This window comes from Carassius carassius, chromosome 21 (assembly GCF_963082965.1).
Source record: "Carassius carassius chromosome 21, fCarCar2.1, whole genome shotgun sequence".
Lineage (NCBI taxonomy): Eukaryota > Metazoa > Chordata > Actinopteri > Cypriniformes > Cyprinidae > Carassius > Carassius carassius.
The window spans coordinates 19,910,118-19,932,270 of NC_081775.1; the positions used below are offsets into that span (position 1 = coordinate 19,910,118).

The 22,153-nt window shown below is 37.9% G+C and overlaps 2 protein-coding genes and 1 pseudogene across 5 annotated transcripts; 2 read left to right on the forward strand and 1 right to left on the reverse strand.

Annotated features, from left to right (window-relative positions):
• Positions 1 to 57: 57 nt before the first annotated feature.
• Positions 58 to 2,620, forward strand: LOC132097770 (protein FAM107B-like; annotated as a pseudogene).
• Positions 2,621 to 3,526: 906 nt separating this feature from the next.
• On the forward strand, positions 3,527 to 13,997 carry inavaa (innate immunity activator a). 3 transcript variants are annotated; one of them, XM_059503695.1, is made up of 10 exons: positions 3,527 to 3,744; positions 8,369 to 8,482; positions 8,833 to 8,966; positions 10,154 to 10,276; positions 10,474 to 10,705; positions 10,820 to 10,873; positions 11,016 to 11,214; positions 11,907 to 12,059; positions 12,446 to 13,139; positions 13,242 to 13,997. In XM_059503695.1, the coding sequence occupies exons 2-10, from the start codon at positions 8,428 to 8,430 to the stop codon at positions 13,323 to 13,325; spliced, it is 1,728 nt and encodes a 575-aa protein (XP_059359678.1). In that variant the 5' UTR covers positions 3,527 to 3,744; positions 8,369 to 8,427; the 3' UTR covers positions 13,326 to 13,997. The 3 variants fall into 3 exon arrangements, with proteins under 3 accessions (XP_059359678.1, XP_059359676.1, XP_059359677.1); XM_059503693.1 differs by having other exon boundaries at positions 3,529 to 3,744; positions 10,989 to 11,214; XM_059503694.1 differs by having other exon boundaries at positions 3,533 to 3,744; positions 10,989 to 11,214; positions 11,910 to 12,059.
• Positions 13,998 to 17,054: 3,057 nt separating this feature from the next.
• rpl10a (ribosomal protein L10a) lies at positions 17,055 to 21,555 on the reverse strand. 2 transcript variants are annotated; one of them, XM_059503697.1, is made up of 6 exons: positions 21,471 to 21,555; positions 20,994 to 21,061; positions 20,674 to 20,754; positions 17,906 to 18,054; positions 17,625 to 17,797; positions 17,055 to 17,270 (listed from the first exon to the last, which is right to left on the reverse strand). In XM_059503697.1, the coding sequence occupies exons 1-6, from the start codon at positions 21,477 to 21,479 to the stop codon at positions 17,100 to 17,102; spliced, it is 651 nt and encodes a 216-aa protein (XP_059359680.1). In that variant the 5' UTR covers positions 21,480 to 21,555; the 3' UTR covers positions 17,055 to 17,099. The 2 variants fall into 2 exon arrangements, with proteins under 2 accessions (XP_059359680.1, XP_059359679.1); XM_059503696.1 differs by having other exon boundaries at positions 20,994 to 21,065; positions 21,475 to 21,512.
• Positions 21,556 to 22,153: the final 598 nt, after the last annotated feature.

The following is a 22,153-nucleotide window of genomic DNA, read 5'->3' on the forward strand; positions in this document are numbered from 1 at the left end:
ATCAACACGGTAATTAGTTAATCTGACATCCTACGTGCCTCGTATAGGTTCAGGTTAATCTGCAATGGCGTAATGAGCTTAAACGTAATGTCTGCAACAAGCATCACTGAACATAAACAGAGCAAACGCTGACCGAAGGCTGTAGCCTCGACACTGGTCAAACAATGCTGGACCTGAACACAACAAAAAAACAATCAACTGTATGCGTGGAGGTGAGTGGTCTAAGAATAAATAAATATGTAGTTAATTTTCTTCGACGAGTCGTATGTGAGTGATTGCTGGTGTTTGAAGTCACTATCTTTTAATAAATGAGTTTAGTGTGTGTGTGTGTGTGTGTGTGTGTGTGTGTGTGGGGTGTTTTTTTTTTTTTTTTTTTTTTTTTTTTTTAAATGGGGGAAAAATTATGATCCGGGCAATTAAACGTGTTTAATTAATAAATTAAACGTTGAATACAACCCTAAGTCTGTCTTCCGGATATAAAATGTTTCTGGAGTTATTCATTGTGTTGGTTTAACAATGCACAGTCTTCACAGTAAATTTTGTTCCCATTTAATGGTGTCACTACCAGCAAGTAGTTTTTATGACTCTCACAAACCTTTCTACAATATGATCATAACTTGCATGAGTCATGTACTTCAGTAAATAGACTGTCATGTTGGTTTAGGAGTGTGGAGATGGGACCGGGGTGTGTTTGGTGTGGCTGAAGCACAAATGGCCCTTGAGCGTGGCACTGTTGGACCAGAATAAGCTGGTTTAACCCAGTCTTGGTTATAAACTCTATACTCTGGCAGGATGCCCAGAAGATTAACCTCTCATTAAGAGGTGGACTCGTCAAGGTTCCTAAAATGTTCCTGTAGACCAAACAGTCGAGTTTAGCGCTAACAATGCCAAAATCATAGGTTCACGTGGAATGCATGTCCTGAGAGTATAATGCAAGTGGATTTGGATTAAACCATTTAGTTACAAAAAAAGAGTCTTAAACGCAGCTTAAGTAAATGGTTATTGTCTTGATCCACATAATGGTTTATATAATAAGGGTGCTGGTGTTAGAAGTAATTTTGCAAGTCTATGTATATTTAAGTTTGTAAATTTTAATGCTTGCTAAGAAATCCAATTTTGAACCTCTTTCCTCTGTCCTGTTGTCTATAATCATCATTTTGGAGCCTGTGTTTCAGAGGTCAGGAGGTCAAAAATAACTTAAGAGAGCCTCAGTGTTGAGCTATAAATGGCCCTCTTTGCTTCATTCATTCTGTTGGTAAATGAAGCCAACATGCATTAGGAGGCAGAGCATGTCATCTCAGTCCACTGAGCTGATTTGATTCTGCGCTTTCATCAGCAGGTGCACATGCTGGCACATTACACTATTTTAATTGCATGCTAGAAGTAACTCATTCATTTGGGTAAATGTATTTACTTATACTTTATTAATGTGTATCAGTATTTTAATTTAACTTGTTTTTTTTTTTTCTTCTCTCTAGCGGCCAGGATTCAGACATCACCGAAAAGGTACAGGCACTGACTATGCTCCGTTTAATCTGTTGTCATAAACCTGTCTACATAATTTTAGACCTCTTACAATTTGCCTCTCAAACAAATGTCAAGTCATAACTGGAGATTTGGTGTTCATGTCTAAAATGTTTGCTATCTTTTCAGAGAATTATGAGTGTCATTCTCCTGTGTCCCAGCAAAGCACAGACAGTGGAGATGAGTTCACTCCGCTCCGGAAACTAAATGGCTCACCCGGCGAGTGTCCCAGTCGCCAGAATCTCCATAAGGAGCTTCTGCTCAGCCACAAGAGGTAAAGAAGAGTAACATCAGACATGTTTACTTTGCAAATGAAGTAAACCAACATAACCCACAAAGAATAAAAGCCTACACTAGCCTGCACTTATCCATGCAAACTGTGGCCCTTTTTTTTTTTTTCTAAGAGGCCTGTTGTTGGAGGAGAAACCCGAACTGCAGCGTGTGTTGCAGCAGAGGCGGCTTGACCTGCACCGAGAGGAAGAACTTGCCCTCCGACCTCCTTCTGACCTGGAACAAGAGCTCCGTAAGAGACAGCAGAAACTGCAAGAGGTACTGGCCAATCTCTGTCTGCTTGATGTTCCTCATTACTGAAATGGAGGTCAAGAGGTTTGCCAGAGACAAGACCATACCCCTTTTTTTTTTTTTTTTAAGAAATGTGTGTGTATGTATGTATGTATGTATGTATATATATATATATATATATGTATATATATATATGTATGAAGTGAATTTATTGTGGCTATGTATTGTTTTATGGAATTGCGCATGTCATATTTTAGTGTCTTGTAAAATTGTTTTTCCTCCACAGTATGAGATAGAGGAACAGAGGCGCATAGAGGATGAGAAGAATGTTCCAGAATTTGTCCGAGTGAAAGAAAATCTGCGTCGCATACAGTTGACCGAATAAAACCACTGAAAGGACATATGGAGAAGAGATCCGCCTTGTAATTTTTACTGATTTCATATAAAAGAGAATGTTATGAAGTGAAGTTTCATACAGCTATAATGTAGTTTAGTAATTAAGCCCTCTGTTTAAATGTCCTATATTGTTCTGTAAACTTGAGTCAAATTAAAGCCATTAATGTCTTGTATAACATTACGGGCCTTTTTTTTTTTTTTTTTTTTTTTTTCCACCATTAATAGCCCAATACTTTTAATACTATGACTTCAATAACCTGTTTGACATACAACTTTTGTCATACTTAAAATGAAACTTTCATGTTGGAAAAATCTTTCTAGCAATCAAATGACAACCTCCAGTCACATCTCATTCGTAATATAACATGGTCTTTTCCTTTTAATAATAAAAAAAAATCCTTATACAATCTGAAGACGATTCTGTCTCGCTGCCTTTGCATTTACAGGTGCCACTTCTGCACCTCGCCAGTGCGGATAGAATTCTCCACGGACTCTTCCTTTCACATGGAAATGTCCCGGTTTAATTAGCTGATCTTTAAATTCAGAGAGAGGCACGAGGATAGAAAGTCTGACCATCTGCCATAGCCCGCCTTTATCAGGAAGGTACAAGAGGCAAATGAGAATCAAATCGACAAAGAAACGTTTGTAGGAAGAAACTTGAGTCATGTTGTGCTCTCAGAATGTATATCTTTATAAGCTGACGAGAGTTACTACAAATAACTCTTTCAGCAAATTATTTTGAACATTATCTGTCATGTCGCCATGCAGGAAAACAATCAAGTTGTGGCCGGGTGCCATTCCAGACACCATTCATACAGTCCAGAGGACTATTCGCCAGCTGTCCTCTTGTTTTACTCCTATTGTCTCGATTTTCTCTCTATAGACTGTGGGTTTTCTCCCGCTGGCTCTTTTAGACACGCCTATGGCAGAAGAAGCGTGTGCTGCTTCATTCGCGATAGGGTGCAGTTTCAGTGGTATCGACCGGTTTTGTACCTCTAAACTTCTTTCTTCCTTCTTTTTTAAAGTTCTTAAAAAGCACAGTTGGAAAAAAAATCCTCATTAACATGTAAAATAGGCATCTATCAATGTTAATATGTATGTTATTTTAAATAAAAATTGGAGACTATTTCAGCTACAAGGTGAGCCGACCCCCCGCCCATATACGGTTGGTATAGTCCAGTGGCTTTTGGCTGGCTTGAGCAGACTCCACATCCAGCTGCACTGTGGAGTCACCGGCACGCGCGCATCTGCGGGAATGGAGTGAACGGAGGGTGTGTATTGGGCTGGATACTGCAAAGAAAGGTATGGTAAAAAATATTTATATTAAGAAATGACATTTGTGTTATCTTTTTTGTGGCATAAATTGATTTTATATGTAAAATTGTTTTATTAAAGCTTTGCACAAAGACTCCATTAAATCATTCATTCGAAGGCATGCGCCAGATCTTTGATTAGCTCTGTATTCTTGTTCTTAAGTATGTTTTGAGTGCATTTATGTTTTTGGGACTTAAACCTACATTTACAACAGACTATGGACTAGTGCTGTTTATAAGGTCATCCAACCCTTTCAAGGCATGCAGATTATTATAGACGGTCACTAGTAAAATTAAATCTGGATTGCATGATATTTATGGGGCCCGAGTTGGTTTAGATGCTGGTGGCATAACTGCATTATGATTGATTAAATGTAATACCTACTAAAATAATTATCTTCACAAGCTCCATGCATTTAAAAGACATGTTTCTTAGTGCTTGTGAGTGTTGTTTACCATTGAGCCAGATCCACTGGTATTGGTATAGCCATTCTAGACATTAGGTCTGTTAAAAATTAACTAAAATGAACATTTTACCTACAGTTCAAGCCATTATTATTTGTATAACGGCATACAGGGTTGATCCTTTCTCCAGAAATCCATGGTATATCTTAATTAACTTTATAGTGGAATACAGATTGAAGTGGATTTCCATTCATAAAGGAGAATGAGTCTGTGTTTACACTGGCTGAGAAACTTTCTTTAATCTACTAGGCAAAGGTGCTTTCATCTTTGAGAGGGTTTTGTCATGCATTCTGATTAATCGCTTCATTTTCATTGAGTGGCACAATGAAGGGAGAGAAGTGGAATTACAAAAACTCACTCTTTCTCTCTCTCTTCTCGCTCTCTGCCATGTTTTGCATGGCTTCATTAACAATCAACTGGTTTTTGGCTTTGCACCAGCTTTGGAAATAAGTCACACACTAAATTCTGTCACTCCCATAACATCTGAATCCACACGATTCAGCATCTCTATAATAACAGGCTCTGCATACAATCTGGGTCGTGTTCAAGTCTCCCGTCATACTTTCCAAGCTCTGGCCCTCTCTGGGAATTCCAGACCTGGCCGCAGTGGTAATGAAATTGGCCGAGTAGGCATTCCAATAGATCACAGCCCCACAGACTCATGGGAAAGGGTGTTTGGGAATCTGGCAGAGGTGACATGAGAATTGAAAATAGGCTTATTCGCTGATGTCTCATCTTTACGCTCGACTGCAAGAGAGGATGGGTGGATCTGTTGTGTTATTCTTCTGCTGCTGAGATCGCTGTCAAGAAGACTACATCCTGTCTGCTCTTCTGGGCTTAATGTGCTTTGTAATCAAGACAAACCTATGGTGTTTTTAGGGTGGAGGGCATTGCGAGTGCAGTTTGTGGGTTTGAAGGAGTAGGTCAACCAAAAATGAAAATCTGTCATGATTTACTCATCCCATCCCCTTATGATTTCCTTTCTTATGTGGAACACAAAAAAAGAGAAATTCTGAAGATTGTGCTGATTGCTCTTTTTAACACATTTTCAACAGTCACTTTCAAGGAAAGTCACTTAGTGGCCATTTGGGAAATTTTAGGCATGTAGTGACATCTACTTGAATGGTGGATCTCAAAAACTGCTTGCCGAGCTCATATTTAAATCACATTTCAAATCAAGAATAAAATCAAACATGAACTGTTCCCACAAATTTGTGTGTGAATAAATGTTTTCATGAATAATTGATGATTTACTAATTATGTACTAAAATGTATCCTGAAATTGTGGCAATGTGTCACTTAGCTCTTTTATTTAGAAGGCTATATTGTGCATTGCAGTTTTTCCCATTTATAGTAATACAAGTAAACTGTCCTGGTGCATATATAGTCTAGTCTTCATTAATGGAAAGTGAAGATTTCAAGCTTCAAAAATGATGCAAAAGCACCATAAATTGATCATAAACATTGACCCATGTGCTTTATATACATGGCATGTTTACATTATTATTAGATAAAATACTTATTGCAGTGGAAACACAAGTGTTATTGTTTGTCTTTACTCTTTACAAGTTCCATGCATTACAAAAACATGTTAATCTTCTTTGTGTGAGAAACAAGACCAATTCAAGACACTTATTTGAATAACTGCTTTGAAATGGCAAGGAAAAGAGCAGCCAGCACAGTTCTCAATATTTCTTTGCATTTGTTCCATGGCAGAAAGTCATACAGGTTTTCAAAGATCTGGGGGATAGTCAATGTTGGCAGAATTATAATTTAACTAAAGTGCTTGCAACTAAAATTGGGAGTTGCTTTTTGTTTAATAAAGCACCGTTTGTCACAGTGACCTAATTCCTGCTGCAGTATCATCAGCCTTTCTTTTGCCCTCTGTAAGTCTTGTTGTATCAGCAGATACTGTCCTCTTAGCAAACTGGCCACTCGGGCTTGTTGACACAGAGCTTCGCTAGTGTTTTTTCAGTCGTTGGAGTGTCTGATGGAGCAGGCTGCTTTCTATTGTGCTGAGCTGCATCCATCTGCATGAGTTACTGAACTGAACTGAACTAGGATGGAGCCTTTAGAAGCTCCACAATCACATCCTGTCAAAATTTCCCCCTCAGAACTCAGGAAGAGGGATGATAATGATCCACGCCGACTCATTAGTTTGGATGTTGTCCCTAGTGATGTGGGTGGGCAACTAGATTTTACCCCAAAATAGCATTTATATAAATACAGTGTCTGTCCTAGATTTTTGTGGGCTTGACATCAGCGCTCATTAGATATAACAAGGAGCCATGGGCCCTATTTCTAAAACACGCATATGATTAGATTTGATCCTAAATTCCATGGATTTCACCCAATATGTCAAAGCTGTTCCATAACATCCATACAAATGTTTTGTTCCATATATACCAGTAATTCAAATAGACCAACACTGCTTATGAAAATGTAAAGATAAAAAAAAAGAATCACAACATGCATAAATATGATTATATGTGCACATTAGTCATTTTAAATGTGTTGTGGGTTTTACATGATTTAATTTAATTCATTAAATAGATTACTGATATCATAAAATGAATTAAATAAATAAATGTCTATGTGTACATGTGAGAAGGATATATTTAGGAAATGTCTTTTGTGCAATTTGTATTAATGTTTTATAAAGTGAAAGTGAAAGTGAAAGTGAAGTGACATTCAGCCAAGTATGGTGACCCATACTCAGAATTTGTGCTCTGCATTTAACCCATCCGAAATGCACACACACACAGAGCATGAACACACACACACTGTGAGCATACACCCAGAGCAGTGGGTCATAAATCAGTCATAGGAACATTTAAAAAAACTGTTGTACGTTCACATTTAGGATCATTCCAAGCATATCTTTATAAATGAGTCCTAGGTTTGATAATGGTTGATGTAACTTGCCGTTTCTTTCTCAGGAAATTAAACTTTAAAAAAAGTAGTGTAGCAAATGTCATAAATTAAACTAATATTTTCCTCAAATCTTATTACTGGATATGAAAGCATATTTGTAATACTGGAACTCAAGATGATGATGACAATTCAGTCATAATTTACTCATCCTCATGCTGTTCCAAACTTTGGGCCACTTTCCTCTGTGGAATACAAAAATGTCTAATTATTACTTGTTTTCCATATAATGAAAGTCAGTAGAGTCCAGTGTTGTTTTGAACCCCAATGAGTTTCATTTCAGTTCTGCCATAATATATTCACTCTCATTTCTGGGTAAACTTTACCTTTAAACAGATCAATAGAACATTTCCTGCTTGATTGATTCCTTTTACATCTGTATGAGGACCCGATTTGTCATTCAAACTCTGCCCAATGCATTAACATGTTCCTTTACAATAACAGAACAAGACTTTATGAAAATGTCACAGCAGTATCTCCTCATCTTGTTTTCTCCATACTGAAGCCGGCAAAATCTGAGACGTCACAGTCAGAGATCTTTAAACGTTATTTCTAACAATCCTTTAGAAAAACATAGCCTGTAAGTTTTCTTCATGGAAATAAGAGAATCCCTGACATGGTTATCTAAGCTATCAGCATGTCCCGCCTGAGGCTGAATCAGCATGGAGACATTGTTCCACTTCAAAGCTGCGGCGAGTGGGCACTGAAAGAAAGAGAGGGGGTCTTGGAGAGAACAGGTGCAGTCTTTGGGAGGAGGAGAGTCCCTTCTGCCATCTGTTGACTTCTAGTTTTCCCCCAAACACACTTCATCACAATTCACACACGCCTGTTTGCTCATAGTGATTCAGGTTGCTATGGTGCTGTATGGGAAGTATAAGACCTCCACATGTGTGCGGTCAACTCTGGGCGCGCGGCTATTGTGTTTTGAGACATTCAAACATTTTGAAGGGGGGTTGCTTCTGTGTGTGTGTGTGCCCAGACTGAAATAGGGGTGGATGAGGCAAAAGACCTCCACATCTTTGTCAGATGTGGAGGAGACGCTGAGGTGCCTATGAAGGGTTCTCCTCAGGAGGTTCGGTTTTTCATAATCGCATGGCCGCAAGCCACTATTTGGAAGACAAATTCACTTAGTGGTTTCTGGACTGGATAGCAGTAGTAAATAGAGAGCTCTTGAAATCAAACAACGGATTTCAGTCTTTTCTCTTCCCCATCAACAGGTCACAGCTGCAGACTGAACTCGGATATTGTTGAAAACTGCAGAGTAACAAAAATAAACATGGATTGTAAGGAGGAGATCAGTGACTCTGACAGCGGGATCATTTTAAACTCTGGTGAGTGCTTTTTTTTATTTTATTTTTTTATGATAAATTATATTAAGGAGGTAGGAGAATGCATATCAGTAACAAAAATTTGGTGCTGTAGTCCCCCAAAAAAGTCATTTTTATCAGTAAACCAGTTAATTAACATTAGCTAAAATTTTCTAGCTTTATTTTATCAAAATGTATTCTTTTGTGTGTGTTTATAATAGATCATATTAAAAACACAGGAATTGGAGGGAAGTCTTATACTCAGAATCTAGTTTCTTACATGAGCGCTAGAGTTCATTGTGTCAGGGCAGGCCAACTGCTAGCCCCCTGTATGTGTGTTCTCTTGTGTAATGAAATCTGTTGTGATTATCCAGGCCCAGACAGTCCCACGTCTCCGGTGAAGGACCTGAGCACTCACACACGTGCCATGAGGCTGAAGCAGCAGGCCCTTGAGGACAGACTGGAGCTTTGTGTCCTGGAGCTAAAGAAACTCTGCATTAGAGAGGCTGTGAGTGTCCAACGAATGTGCCATCAGTATTGCTATCTCTGCTTCATAAACATCATGTATTATAATTATATATATGTATATTTTTTTAAGCATGGGGCTTATATTTACATGTAAATCAAACCATCACAAATAGCTTGAGGGTCTGTGGAAAATTCTTGAATTGTGACCAGCCAATATGATATTTCCCATTCATTTTCTCCATAGAAATTTCATAAACGTCTTATTTTTTTTAAAGATTTTCAGTCTTTCAGATTTTTAAGCCATGAACCAAAAAAAAAAGCCATGAACCCCAAAAAGATAGCTTAAAAACAAGATAAAACGCTTGATTTCCATTTGAAAAAACAATATGAACCAGGGTCTGCCAGTACGTTGGGACCATAAAAGGGTTTTCTTGGTTTAGAGCAGTTTAAGCCTGGCCTAATTAACTAATGAAGCATAATGACATCTATTTAGGCTAACAATTACACTACCATTTAAAAGTTTGGGGTTGGTAAAAAGTTTTTTTTATGACAATAAGACTGTAATATTATGAAATATTATTTCAATTTAAAATAGCTTTTTCTATTTGAATATATTTTATGTATTCCTGTCATGCAAAACTGAATTTTGAGCAGTCATTACTCCAGTCGTCAGTGTCACATGATCCTTCGGAAATTTCTAATATGCTGATTTGCTGCTCAAGAAACAATTTTTATGTTTATCAATATTGAAAATGTTTTTTCTTGCTTGAAAACCATGATAAAATCTTACTAATCCCAAACTTTTGAAAAGTTGTTTGTATTACATACAAGGATAAGTTCCTTTGCAAACACATTGTGTCGTAGTTTCAAAAGAATAGGAAAGTTTAAGCAGGAAAGTCAGCTGGCCCATAACCGTAAATCTGATTGCTCTGATTTAGCTGGGCTTTTTCTTGTTCTCAATACAGCCCTTCAATAGAGACATTAAAGCAATGTCCAAGAAACAGATGCTTCTTTGCATGTTAGCCCACATGTCTGTCATTCATTATTGGCCAAGCAGGGAGAAGATTTAAGGGCCCAATCATTACACCATAGAAACCTCTTTGTAGACATTTCGACAATATAAAGACGAGCATCTGCTTGCTCAAAGATTTCTTTGGTTTGTTTTGTATTGACTAACAAACATAAGGTTTGTTTTCTTTGAGATTAAAATTCCCTTTGTTTAAACAGGAGCTGACTGGAAAGCTTCCCCCCGATTACCCTCTCCTGCCGGATGAGAAGCCTCCGCAAGTCCGGCGACGCATCGGAGCCACTTTCAAACTGGATGAGGGTTTTATTTCACAAGATGGCGAGGTATTGGCCACAGTTTCTACACAGAGATTACTTTAATAGCTTTAATGCAACTGACTGTTATTTGAGCCTACCTGGTTAGTTTTAAATGTTATTCATGGTGGTGAAACGGTTCCACTTAATATGGAAAAAGATTTTTACGAGGTGAGTTTAATCCACATTTTCAGCATGCAGTTACCCCATTAAATGTTTGTCTCCAGGAGTCTGAGCTGCACGCGCTTGAGGCTGATCTCGCCCTGCAGCGGCAGATTTATGAGGCAGCCCGAAAGCTCTCCCTCGAGGAGCACATCAGCAAACCGGTGAAGAAAAGCCGACTGCAGCAGTGTAAACGTGAAGAGAAGAAGCTGAAAGAGCTGCAGGATGCGATACTGAAACACCGCATCAACCACGTCTGTGTCTCTCCACAGAACTGCTATTCTTCCAGACAGAGAGGTCAGCCAGTCGATTCTCATATAAACTAAACTTTCCGCATTTTACCAGTGATTGACTGTATTACTAAAAATATTTGATGATTTGAATGAACAAATATTTGTTGGTCCATTCCAGATCTTTGTATGTCTGATGACAGCTCACTGTCTGATGCTGTTGCCTTAGATGATGGTAAGCAAGCAACCCTATATTTCCTCAAACTTTCACACTCCACTGTATGTGAAAATTTGATGTCTAGGATTCTCTAGGAGTTTGCTAATGTGGAAAAATGGTCTTTTATCTACAGACTCAGACTCTGCTCCCTTTTCTCCAGCCGTTCTGGGGTCTTCCATGGACAGCGGTTTCCAGTGTCTGACTCTCTTGCCCAAAAACGGCCCAAAGCAATCGAGCTCCAGTTCCAGTCTGGACTATGATGCCTCACCCATCCAGAACTCTCCATGGAAGGAGTCCAGCTTGGACCAGCCCTACCAGAAACAAAAACCTTCTCACTCTGTCTGCAGCAGCCGCTCAAGGTACGCTGGGATAGTCTAGCTTTGAGTCCCATGGTAGATATTTAATCGCAATATAAACATACCTTATAGATAAGAGCTGTTTTAAAGGTACTCTATAGAGTATTTAGTTAACATACACCTTACTGTTCAAATGTTTGGAGTTGGTAGGACTTTTGGTGACACTTTACTTAAAGCCTTTATGTATAATGCATTAAAAAGAGTTTAAGAGTTGAAAAAGTGTATAATGCATTATAATTATTGACAACTTGCATTGTAATACATTATATCTTTTCATAATTATAAACAAATTTAAAATGCACTATTAACTATGGTAACAATTATTAATGAGATTATAAACTGCATTACAAGGCATAATTAATGCATTAAAACTACTTTTATTATGCATTATACATAAATGCTTTAAGTAAAGTGTTACCTTTTTTGTATATTTGGAGGAAGTGTCTTGTGCTCATCAAGGATGCATTTATTTAACTTACAGTAAAAACAGTAAAACTGTGAAATGTTATAACAATTTAAAAGGTCTGTTTTCTATTTTAAATATTTACAATGTGACGTATTCCTGTGATGGCAAAGCTGAATTTCCAGCAGCCATTACTCCAGTCTTAAGAGCTCCATAAGAAATCATTCTAGTATGCCGATTGGGTGCAGAAACATTATTATCAATATTTAAAAGAGTTGTTCTTCTCTGTTAGCAGCAGTCCAACAGGCTCACCAACAGACACAAGAATGGCAGAACTTCCTCCAGCACCCCAGTTTGTGTTTAAGAGTCTGCGAAACAATCAGCCAAACAGCGCCCCCTCCACCCCAGAGCTGCCACTGCGCCGACAGTTCTCACAGTCCTTCAGGTAATTAATGTACTTTAGGATTGCCTGAATACATGGCTCAAAATGATATATAGACTGTTTTTAAAACTTGTGAAAGTGAAATATATTTTTGGAAATACTAACCAAAATATATGAGTGAAGCAGATGCTTAATGTTACACTTTAAGGTGTCCTTTTTACAGTGTAATCATGGGTTACATGGGTTGGGTTAGGATTTGGTTTACTTGCATGTAATTATGCATCATTTATTGTTATAGTAAGTACATTTAACATGTACCAAGGACTCCTTAAAAAAAGAAATGTTACCAATATTTTAAATTGATGTGTTTCAGTTTATTAACTAGCAACATTTGTATTTGTACAGCGGTGTCTTACCTTACTAATCTGTTATCATCTCCACTCAAATAGGCTTCCCAGAAGCAAACCAGAGTTGACCAAGGCCAGTTCAGACCTGGGACGGGGCCGGACCAAGTTGCCACGACGACGAGTGACCGATTTCACATTAGCCTACTCAGTTCAACGTTTATATCAGTGCAGCTCTGAAGACAGCAGCTCAGAGCTTTCCATTTCCTCATACAGCAGTTCCTCCAGCCGAGAGATGACCACAGAGGCACCTAAATCCTGTCCGCCTCCATATGGCTACCATCGCACCACTCCAAATAAAGGACCAAGCCAGATCCACACCCACAGCACACTCAAAAACAACAACAAAAACCCACCTCACCTTTTGCCCGGCCCCAATCGAGTGAAGATTATCAATGGGACTCTTCAGGCGGACATGGCAAGGCTGCAACTCAGACAGAATTCACAATCTGATCCTGTACATACTAATAAACCTCAACAAGTCAAGGTTACCTCACCCAAACAAATGCTCAAGCCTCCCCCGCCATACACAAAGGTGGTCCGCACGACATCACTAAGAGAATATCCCAACCACCCCAGCCGTGTGCTTCCTCGAGATTTGGTATCAGGGGATCTAAAAACCTGGCACCAGAAAAACAATATAGGCATATCCAAACCCCGCTCACTTGAACGGCAGGGCTCGATTCGAATCAAGCGTCCAGAGCCGCCGCCCTACCACCAGATTCCCTTTCAAAAACAGGTAAAGATGTGGATAATATGTTTATTTTTTAGTACCAGTTTCGTAAATGAAATCCATTCTTGTTAAATGATGACCATACCTGTTTCTATCCATGTTTCTCAGAAGGTGATTCTGCAAAGGGCTTCAGATGGAACGCCGCTGCAGTGGTACGAAGAAGAAGACTCTGAGATTGTGAGTCAGGTGTAACCAGGTAGAAGAAACCCTGGAGGAGATGACACAAAGAATAAGTGAACTATCATTGTACATGTGTTTATTTTTATTTATTGAGCCAATGGACTCACCGATGTAGTCTGTTTATGTTCATTCTCTCGAGACTTTTTGACCAAGTTGGAGCTGAGCCAGTGTATGCCTCGATTCCATATGCCTACAGTTGTGATTAAATATCAAGTCTAAGACTTCCTTGTAAGGCATCATGCCTTTTTGTTTATGATGAATGTATAATATAATTGTTATTTTATTGATGTCAGGAAAGTGGGACCCACCTTTTGCAAATGAATGCCCTCATGGAAATGACATCATTTAGTATATATTTGTGTCTGGTACACGATTCTTCATAATTAATGTATTACAGAATGTCTTCGTTTCCCCATGAGTTTAATTTAACACATTATGAATTAATATATTATTTGTCCATATTTTTTATTTGTGAATTAATATTGCCCTTTTCCTAACACATTTTTTTTTAAATTAGTGAAGTGTTGCTCTGCTACTGTAATACGCATCTTCAGAATAATCCATCTGTGAGTTTTAATGATACAAAATGCAGATGTTTTACTTCCTGTTTGTACACTAACTAATTATGAAATATATTTTATATTATTTATAACACACTTTAATAAACAATATTACAGATCCTCACTATTGCCTTGTGCATTTTGTTATGTTTTCAGATATTTCACATTGACATGGTTGAAAACAGACGTAGAGCATACATTGACATGAGTGCCAGTGCAAGAGACCATTTCCAACTATACATGATACAGTTTGCCCTAAAACAAAGTTAAAACAGCTACCAAATGGTAACTAAAATCTATCAACAGTGCTTTTAATATATTAATCACATTTCCATTTCTGTACATATTTATTATTATTTTCACATCCATAAAACGGGGGGTTGCAGCAACCACACCTATATGGCTAATATAATAACTGAGCAAAGAACAGTTAGGTAAATTAAAATGACTTTCCAGCAGCAACAATACATCCACTGCATAAGAGGACGCTGTCTCAGATTCCTTCAGCCAGGCATGACTGTGCTCCAGCGACGCCTTCCTCCTCAGCTTTTGATGAGTTAACACTGGAAGTGAACTTGTGTATCTGTTATTTTCATAATTATGAAATGGTTAATATACCACTATCTGTATCTGTATCTAACTGTAGCAGAGTGAATATTAGCACTAAATCAAACTTTGTGGATTGTTTATGTCTGTAATGACACATTAAAGGTTTATTCTTTAAACTTTTTCCCCATGACTTTGAAAAACTATTTGCCCATGCTTAAGGTTACCTGCTTTTTTACAAATGTGGGGTCCAGCTCAAGTACTCCTTGCCTAAAGAAATGTGAGACATGGATGTGGTTATTAATCACACTTACACTGCAGTAAGTCAGCATAAAACATCATTCACAACCCATTTTATTCCAAAATTGTATGTATTCCCAAGTAAAAAAATAAAAAAAAGGATATGAAACAAGAAAAAATGGCAGGACATTAGAAATGTGTATAAAGTCAGTCAATAGTTTAAAATTCGATTTCACATTGAGACAAATTCACTGTATATATTTTATAAATGATTTTATTGTGAATGGGTCATCTGTGTATATCATTGGTTTAAATAAAAGACTTGAATCAAGTCTCCAGCATATTTTTTTTCGATGATCTGTTTTCTCTGATGTACATCACTGACTATAGTGCTGATGTATTTTTGCAGAACCTGAAAGTTAGCATCACACTGGTTCCCAAACCCAATGGGATTTTGAATTATTGTAGAAAATAAGCTCAAACTAACAAAAGTTTACGATCCTTACACATTCTGTTCATCATTGTAACATTCACAAATGAACACAACTTTTATTTAATTTGAAGTAAATACAACGAAGTAAAATGCTAAATGTAGGCTATAAATTAACTAAAAAACTACTTAGCTGTCAACAACTCTTTTATTTAGTCTTTATTTACTCTGAAAATTTGAGATAAAATAGTTTACAAGAGTGCGATTATAAACGCATTGAAGCTGTGAAAGTGGACTAGTGATTAGATGAGTTTACCAGTGCGATTTGATGGCATTTAACATGCAGTCCCGTTTAACCAGCTGTTAGCACCTTTTCAAAATAAATAAAAGCTTTTAATCTTTTAAATATTTATGGTCATAGAATACTAACTGAAAATAATTTTAACTGGTATTAACCACAGACCTTATTTGAAGCTTTTACTCAAAACCCAGTAAAACAATTGACTTCAAACACTGACTTCAGGAGGATAGAACCAAACTGCTAAAATGCTAACTTGTTTCTGGGTTTTGACCAACAAAAATACATCATCCCTTAAGCTGTCTATACAGAAGAGAAAAGATCTGAAACTACATCTATTGCATCGCAACTATAAATATACAAATATATCCAAATTACCCTCTGCTCATTTGGCAGTCATCCGTGTGGTCTGGTTTCTTTGTGGTTGATTTTATCTCTTCACAATTCTCATACATAACAGAAGATAATACAGCTTCTGACTCCTTTATTTTTTGCATCTTTAAATGAAAAAGAAAAGAAAATTACAAGTGCAGTTAATCTAAATTAAGAGGAATGGTTGAGATCAACTTGGATTTGCTTTGCAATGATGTTTGTACTGATTCTATGCTGTAAATGAGACAAAAGAATGAGACTAATGATACTCATAACAAATCATGTAATACACTTCTGAACTATAAATTATTCATATATCTACGTAAATTAAGAAAACAAACAACAAAATCACATTTTTCAGGATAAAGCCAAAGTATGGAATACCTTTAGAGTCTTTTTCAAGCTTTTCAATAGCGTCAGTTTCCTTTGCAGTGACACAGATACATTATTTCAAAATGCTAGTGGATGAATTGCAACTTTAACACTGAAAGAACTGAATGGGTGTTTTCTTACCCCACTGCTCCCAGACCTGTCGCTCTCTGCATCTACTACAGTTCAATGCTATTCCTCTCATGACAGCATGACAGTGCTTCAGGTTCTCCACATGAGCAACCATCAGTTCCACTGCATGGTTCACTTTCGACTCCTGAATTAAACAAGAAATTGGTCTTAAAATAGCCAGACTGTAAAAGGTTAACTGAAACGTTATTTCCATTTTTCTTGTCGATGAATAGAAACCCTCTACTAGTTTAAATTCAATCCAACCTAATTAAGTCTTTCCAAAATACAGATTTACCACTTCTGTTCAGTGTAACGTTCACAAATGATTAAATAAAGTTAAAACTTATGCTTGCTTACTATGACATTTGCTGATTTCTTGCTCTCCACACTTCTAATCACATAAATATATAGTGATGTAAACTGTCTGGCAGATTAATGAGGCTGTTTTAGACAAGTAATGGCTGCCACAGACACAACTGACAACACCAGAATCGAGAAAAAAAAAAAAAAAGTCAAATGGAAACCCACCAACGAAACACCTGCTACATGTATTTAGCTTGGTGTGCATACTACAAAACACCATGAAGGTGAGCCATCTTGCAAAAATAGCTTTTAATCTTGTAACCAATTTAATATAAAATTCTTAATGTATGTGAAGCGGTTTCACATCAAGCTTTTTCTAAGAACTACACACAGATGTATAATTGCATGGTGTATGAAAACTTCCAATGAAGTTTTTACACTGATAAAATCAATATTTGAAAGGACATTAGGAAAGACACAAAGACATGAGATTTGGATCAACTCCACATTTATTGTAGAAAATTGAGGAACAGTCTCTAATAGAGGCGCTGTGGCTTTCCCATGGTGCTCTTGATGTAGAGCGCCCTCACGTTCTGCCAGTTCTTCTTCAGCAGAGACACCAGGAAGTTCACAGCCAGGTGGATGTTGTAGACCAGCTCTTCCTCAGTCATCCTGACGTGACCAACAGCCACAGCCAGACACAGAACCTGAACATGACAGATGACCATTACCAACTGAACTAACACAAATTCAGGAGTTCAGGAAAATAGAGTTGATAAGATTTGTCTCTCTTATGCTCAAGGCTGCATTTACTTGAACAAAAACACAAAGACCGTAATATTGGGATACTGTATTAAAATACTACAACTAAAAATAAAACAAAAAGGATTTCACTTTTAAATTTATTCCTGTGATCAAGCTGAATTTGCTGCAGCCATTACTCATTTACATATTTTTGTGGAATACAATGTAAATTAGCAAAAAAAGAAATCTGTTGTAACAGCATGTAAATAATGTCACTTTTGATAAATTGAATGTCCAAAACACTTTTAAAAACATACCTTCTTCATCTGGAATTTGATTGTTGATTTCACTTCATCCACCTTGGTGGCCAGGTTCTCGTTATGGGTGAGCAGAGAGGGGAACTTTCCTGCCTTGTTGAGGCCAGGTCCCAGGATTCGAGGAATCTGCTTGATCAGAGACTCAGAAGCCAGGAAAGCATCATATTTCTTTGCTAAAAAAGAAAACCAACAAGATGCATCAACACTTAGACTCAATCCAGAACAAACTATAGCTCTGAAAACGTGTCTTATTGCTAATGTTCTCTCAAAAGGAAACTCACCCAGCTTCTTGACCAGTTTCTTGTTCTTGTTGAGCTTTTTAAGAGCCTCTATGTCCATGTGTGGAAGCTCAGCGGCCTTGGCTTCATCACAATGCTGCTGGTCACCAAGGACGCACACGGAGAACTTGGGCCGTGGGGTGGTCTTCAGCCTGTGAGGGGCAACGGAAAAGACTGCTTGAGAAACAGAAGCATATCAGACCCCTTTTGACTAACTTTTGACAAACCAAGATGGCAGCTATCTAAGGTCTGCTCAGTGTCTCTCTCTGGACTGATTCCATTTAAATGGATTTCATAGTATTTTACTCCTTTTAAGTTGTAGTTTTTAAGTTGTACAAGTCATTTATATGGAAATTTCATCTTGAACTTTTAAGAAGATTTTGGACTACTATGAGTTTAAAAATGACACTATACCTCTGCTCTGAGCTAACTTTGCTAACCTGAGCCTGATCCAACTGATCCTATTAGCCCAGGCTAAACAGAGCTAGGCCAACGGGCTTGAGCCTGCTATATTCTCCTGGAGCTTGGGCTAACCAGCCTGAGCCTGCTACATCCTCTTGGAGCTTGGGCTAACCAGCATTGAGCCTGCTACATCTTCTTGGAGCTTGGGCAAACCAGCCTGAGCCTGCTACATTCTCCCGGAGCTTGGGCTAACCAGCCTGAGCCTGCTACATACTCCTGGAGCTAGGCTAACGGGCCTGGCCTGTTTCATTCTCCTGGAGCTTGGGCAAACCAGCCTGAGCCTGCTACATTCTCTTGGAGCTTGGGCTAACCAGCCTGAGCCTGCTACATACTCCTGGAGCTAGGCTAACGGGCCTGGCCTGTTTCATTCTCCTGGAGCTTGGGCAAACCAGCCTGAGCCTGCTACATTCTCTTGGAGCTTGGGCTAACCAGCCTGAGCCTGCTACATACTCCTGGAGCTAGGCTAGCGGGCCTGGCCTGCTTCATTCTCCTGGAGCTTGGGCAAACCAGCCTGAGTCTCACCCATCATCCTGGAGGCTAGGCTAGCGGGCCTGGCCTGCTACATTCTCCTGGAGCTTGGGTTAACAAGCCTAAGCCTTGTGCAAGCTGGGCCATACTCTACAAGATAAACTGGTACTGTTATTAGTCAACTTTACTATTTGTAAATTAATGACGATTTTTCTTAATTTTCTTATCCCTGTTGGTCACTTGGAACTTGAAACCGGGCACTGATCCTAGGGTGAGTTGTTTTAATAATATGGTGGGCATACAGTATTGACATGCACCAGGAACCATTACACTTTTGTTGGAACCTGGACTTCTGGATGGATCTGTATTGGGATTTGCCTAAATTGCAAAATTTTTTAGCTTTGTATAATTTGTCTCTCAATTAATGACAGGCATTGCCTGGTTTCAGCATATGATAGGCCGGCTTCAAAATATACTGCGAAATGCAGATTGATTATTACACTACTTCTACTTTTATCTGGAAATGTGCAGCCCAATCCTGGCCCCTGTTTGCAATGTGTCTTGACCCCTGCTGAATTTAAAATCAATGCCTGGATTTAAATTTGTTCATCTTAATGTTCGTAGTTTACTACCCAAAATGGACATAGTTAGAATTTGGATTGAATCTACAGATGCAGACATAGCGATAATTTCGGATACATGGTTGACGAAATCAATTACTAATGAAGATATAAATGTGCATGGGTATAATGTTTTTCGCAGTGACAGGCCGAAGAAAGGTGGTGGCGTAGCTATCTATGTTAAGTCAAGATTTGGTGCATCAGTTGTTCTGTCCGAGTCTCTCTGTAAGCAAATGGAGTTTTTGGCCTTAAATGTTGAAATATTTAAGTCCCTTTCAATAACTGTTGTGGGGTGTTATAGACCTCCATCTATCATCTTTATAGCTTCTTTTGTCCAGATTAAACTATAGGGAACTTTTACTGGCCGGGGACTTGAATTGGGACTGGCTAAATGTTGTTTCTGATTAATTTAAATCTTTCTGTGATTCTGTCAGTCTTAGCCAGTTGGTAAATGTACCTATCTATAAGGCCATGCTTGGTCTTTTGCCATCCTACATCTGTAGTTTAATCACATGGAGAAGTGTTGGTTCTTATTCATTGCGATCAAATGATCACTTGCTGCTTTGTTCCATTTGCCCGTACAGAACTGGGAAAAAGGGCTTTTGTCTACTCCGCTCCTTCTGCATGGAACTTTTTGAAAAAAGACTTGAAATTATCTGAATTTATTTCCTTAAATGCTTTTAAGTCCAGATTGAGAGAACCTGAAATGACCTGTTTAAATTGTAAATGTTTTTAATTATTTGTATTGTATAACTTTTATAAATGTAATTGTTTTTGCTGCCTCTTGGCCAGGACTCCCTTGAAAAAGAGGGTTTTAACCTCAATAGGACTTTCCTGGTTAAATAAAGGTTAAATAAAAAATAAAAACTTGAGGCAGAACAGAAGAGTCTTACCCATACCACCTCAGCTGGAATCAGGTGTTGATAGCACAGGCATATAATAAAATGGTCGGCTTAGGTATGACAGCATGAATGACATCACCTATAGCCTCCCCTCATGTTTTAAGACCCAGGGTAGGGGTCCGCCTGCTTCACCAAGCCAGAAAATGGACGGTTCAGACAGACTACCCGAGGCTGTTCTACACTACCTGCCTTTAACCTGCCTGGTCAAGCAATTTAATCTAACAAATAACTACCTCAGTGTCAAGATATCCAGATATTTATTCAGGCATAGCAAAGGGCAGGCAGATAGAAGGCTGGGCGATACAGTAAAGGGCCGAACCTGACAGTGCCTGAGAATCGCTTGTCCTTCTGGGGATCGTAGTTCTTCAAGCTGATCTGCAGCTCCACAGTCTCAAGAAACCTTAAAAAATACAAGTCAAAATAAATACCTTCTATACAAGTAGCTGCTACATAATGAGTAAACATGGTGCAGTTAACAAAAATACACCTGATATGGCAAGCAATAAAACACCTATCAATTTGATAAATTGATATTTAAATACTTGCAAGTAACAATAACTAGTTTGTGCTGACGGGAAATGACTAGTGACTACTAATCTGACTATGCGGTCAGCCAATAAACACTAGAACCAGACTTACTTTCTCTTCTTAAGACGGGAACCAGCCTGAACCTCCCGAACAGCCTCGTACAAAGTGTCTCTTGAGACCTTGCTGTTAAAAAAAAATATATAAATAAAATACATACATCAAGTAAAATGATTCCATGACGTTTGTTCCATACACATCGCGAAGATCTGACTGTACCACTAACACACATTCAAACTTCGTTTTCCAAACCTTAATATAACTATATACCTTAAGTTAGATATGAATAATAACCGTATGAATAATTATAATTTCAGATTAAGTTAAATATTTGTCCGATTAAACTGGATTGCATCCAGGTGTCCCGGTGAGCTGCGCTGTAGCGTTCAAGAACTGTTCGAGTTTGTCAAGGAATTCAAATCTCAAGCTCTCCGGCTGACATTGCTTGATGATACATTTGCTTATATAGCTATTAAATGTGAAATAAAATATTATACATGATTAAATAATTTATATATGAACATTTCTCACGTGCCTCATTTTGCCGCGATGACTCTCCTTTCACACGGAGCTCGAAAAAGGAAGTACAAAGGGAAGTTGCGTCGAATATATGGGCCTGAGTGTGAAAAACGTACTTCCGGAGTCGCCATGATTGTTGTGGCCACAGAAATATGTAACAAGCAGAGAACTTTACATAATTCATCTTAAAGCATTCAAATTTGTCCAGGACATAACATTTAAACAATACGAATCCAGATTTATTTAAACTATAACCTTTAATAAATAATATAAATAAATATTGAACTTTTACCGGGGGCGGGGTAGCATGCAAATTTAACATTTGAAAGGATACTTTCTCAAAGTTATTGCTTTCCTTATTCTTACAGATTTTTTTTTTCATAAATATTGGTTGACCTGAAGAATGAAAGCTGTATCATGCACTTTAAAAATTATGAGCTATATTTAACCGTTTATCAACACTAGGGGTGTGACAAAGTTCCCGAGATGAGACAAAACTTGGTTCACTAGAACGAGACGATATTTTAAAACTATTTTTAAGAAATTTTCAAAATTTATTTTATAAAAAAATATTTGTTTTTTAATTATAAAAAGTAAAACAGTGCAGTTGTATTCTGAAATATTTTAACTAATCTATTATTTTGGTAATCAAGTCTACTTGGTACTATAATCTACTGATTATTTTGACAATTAAG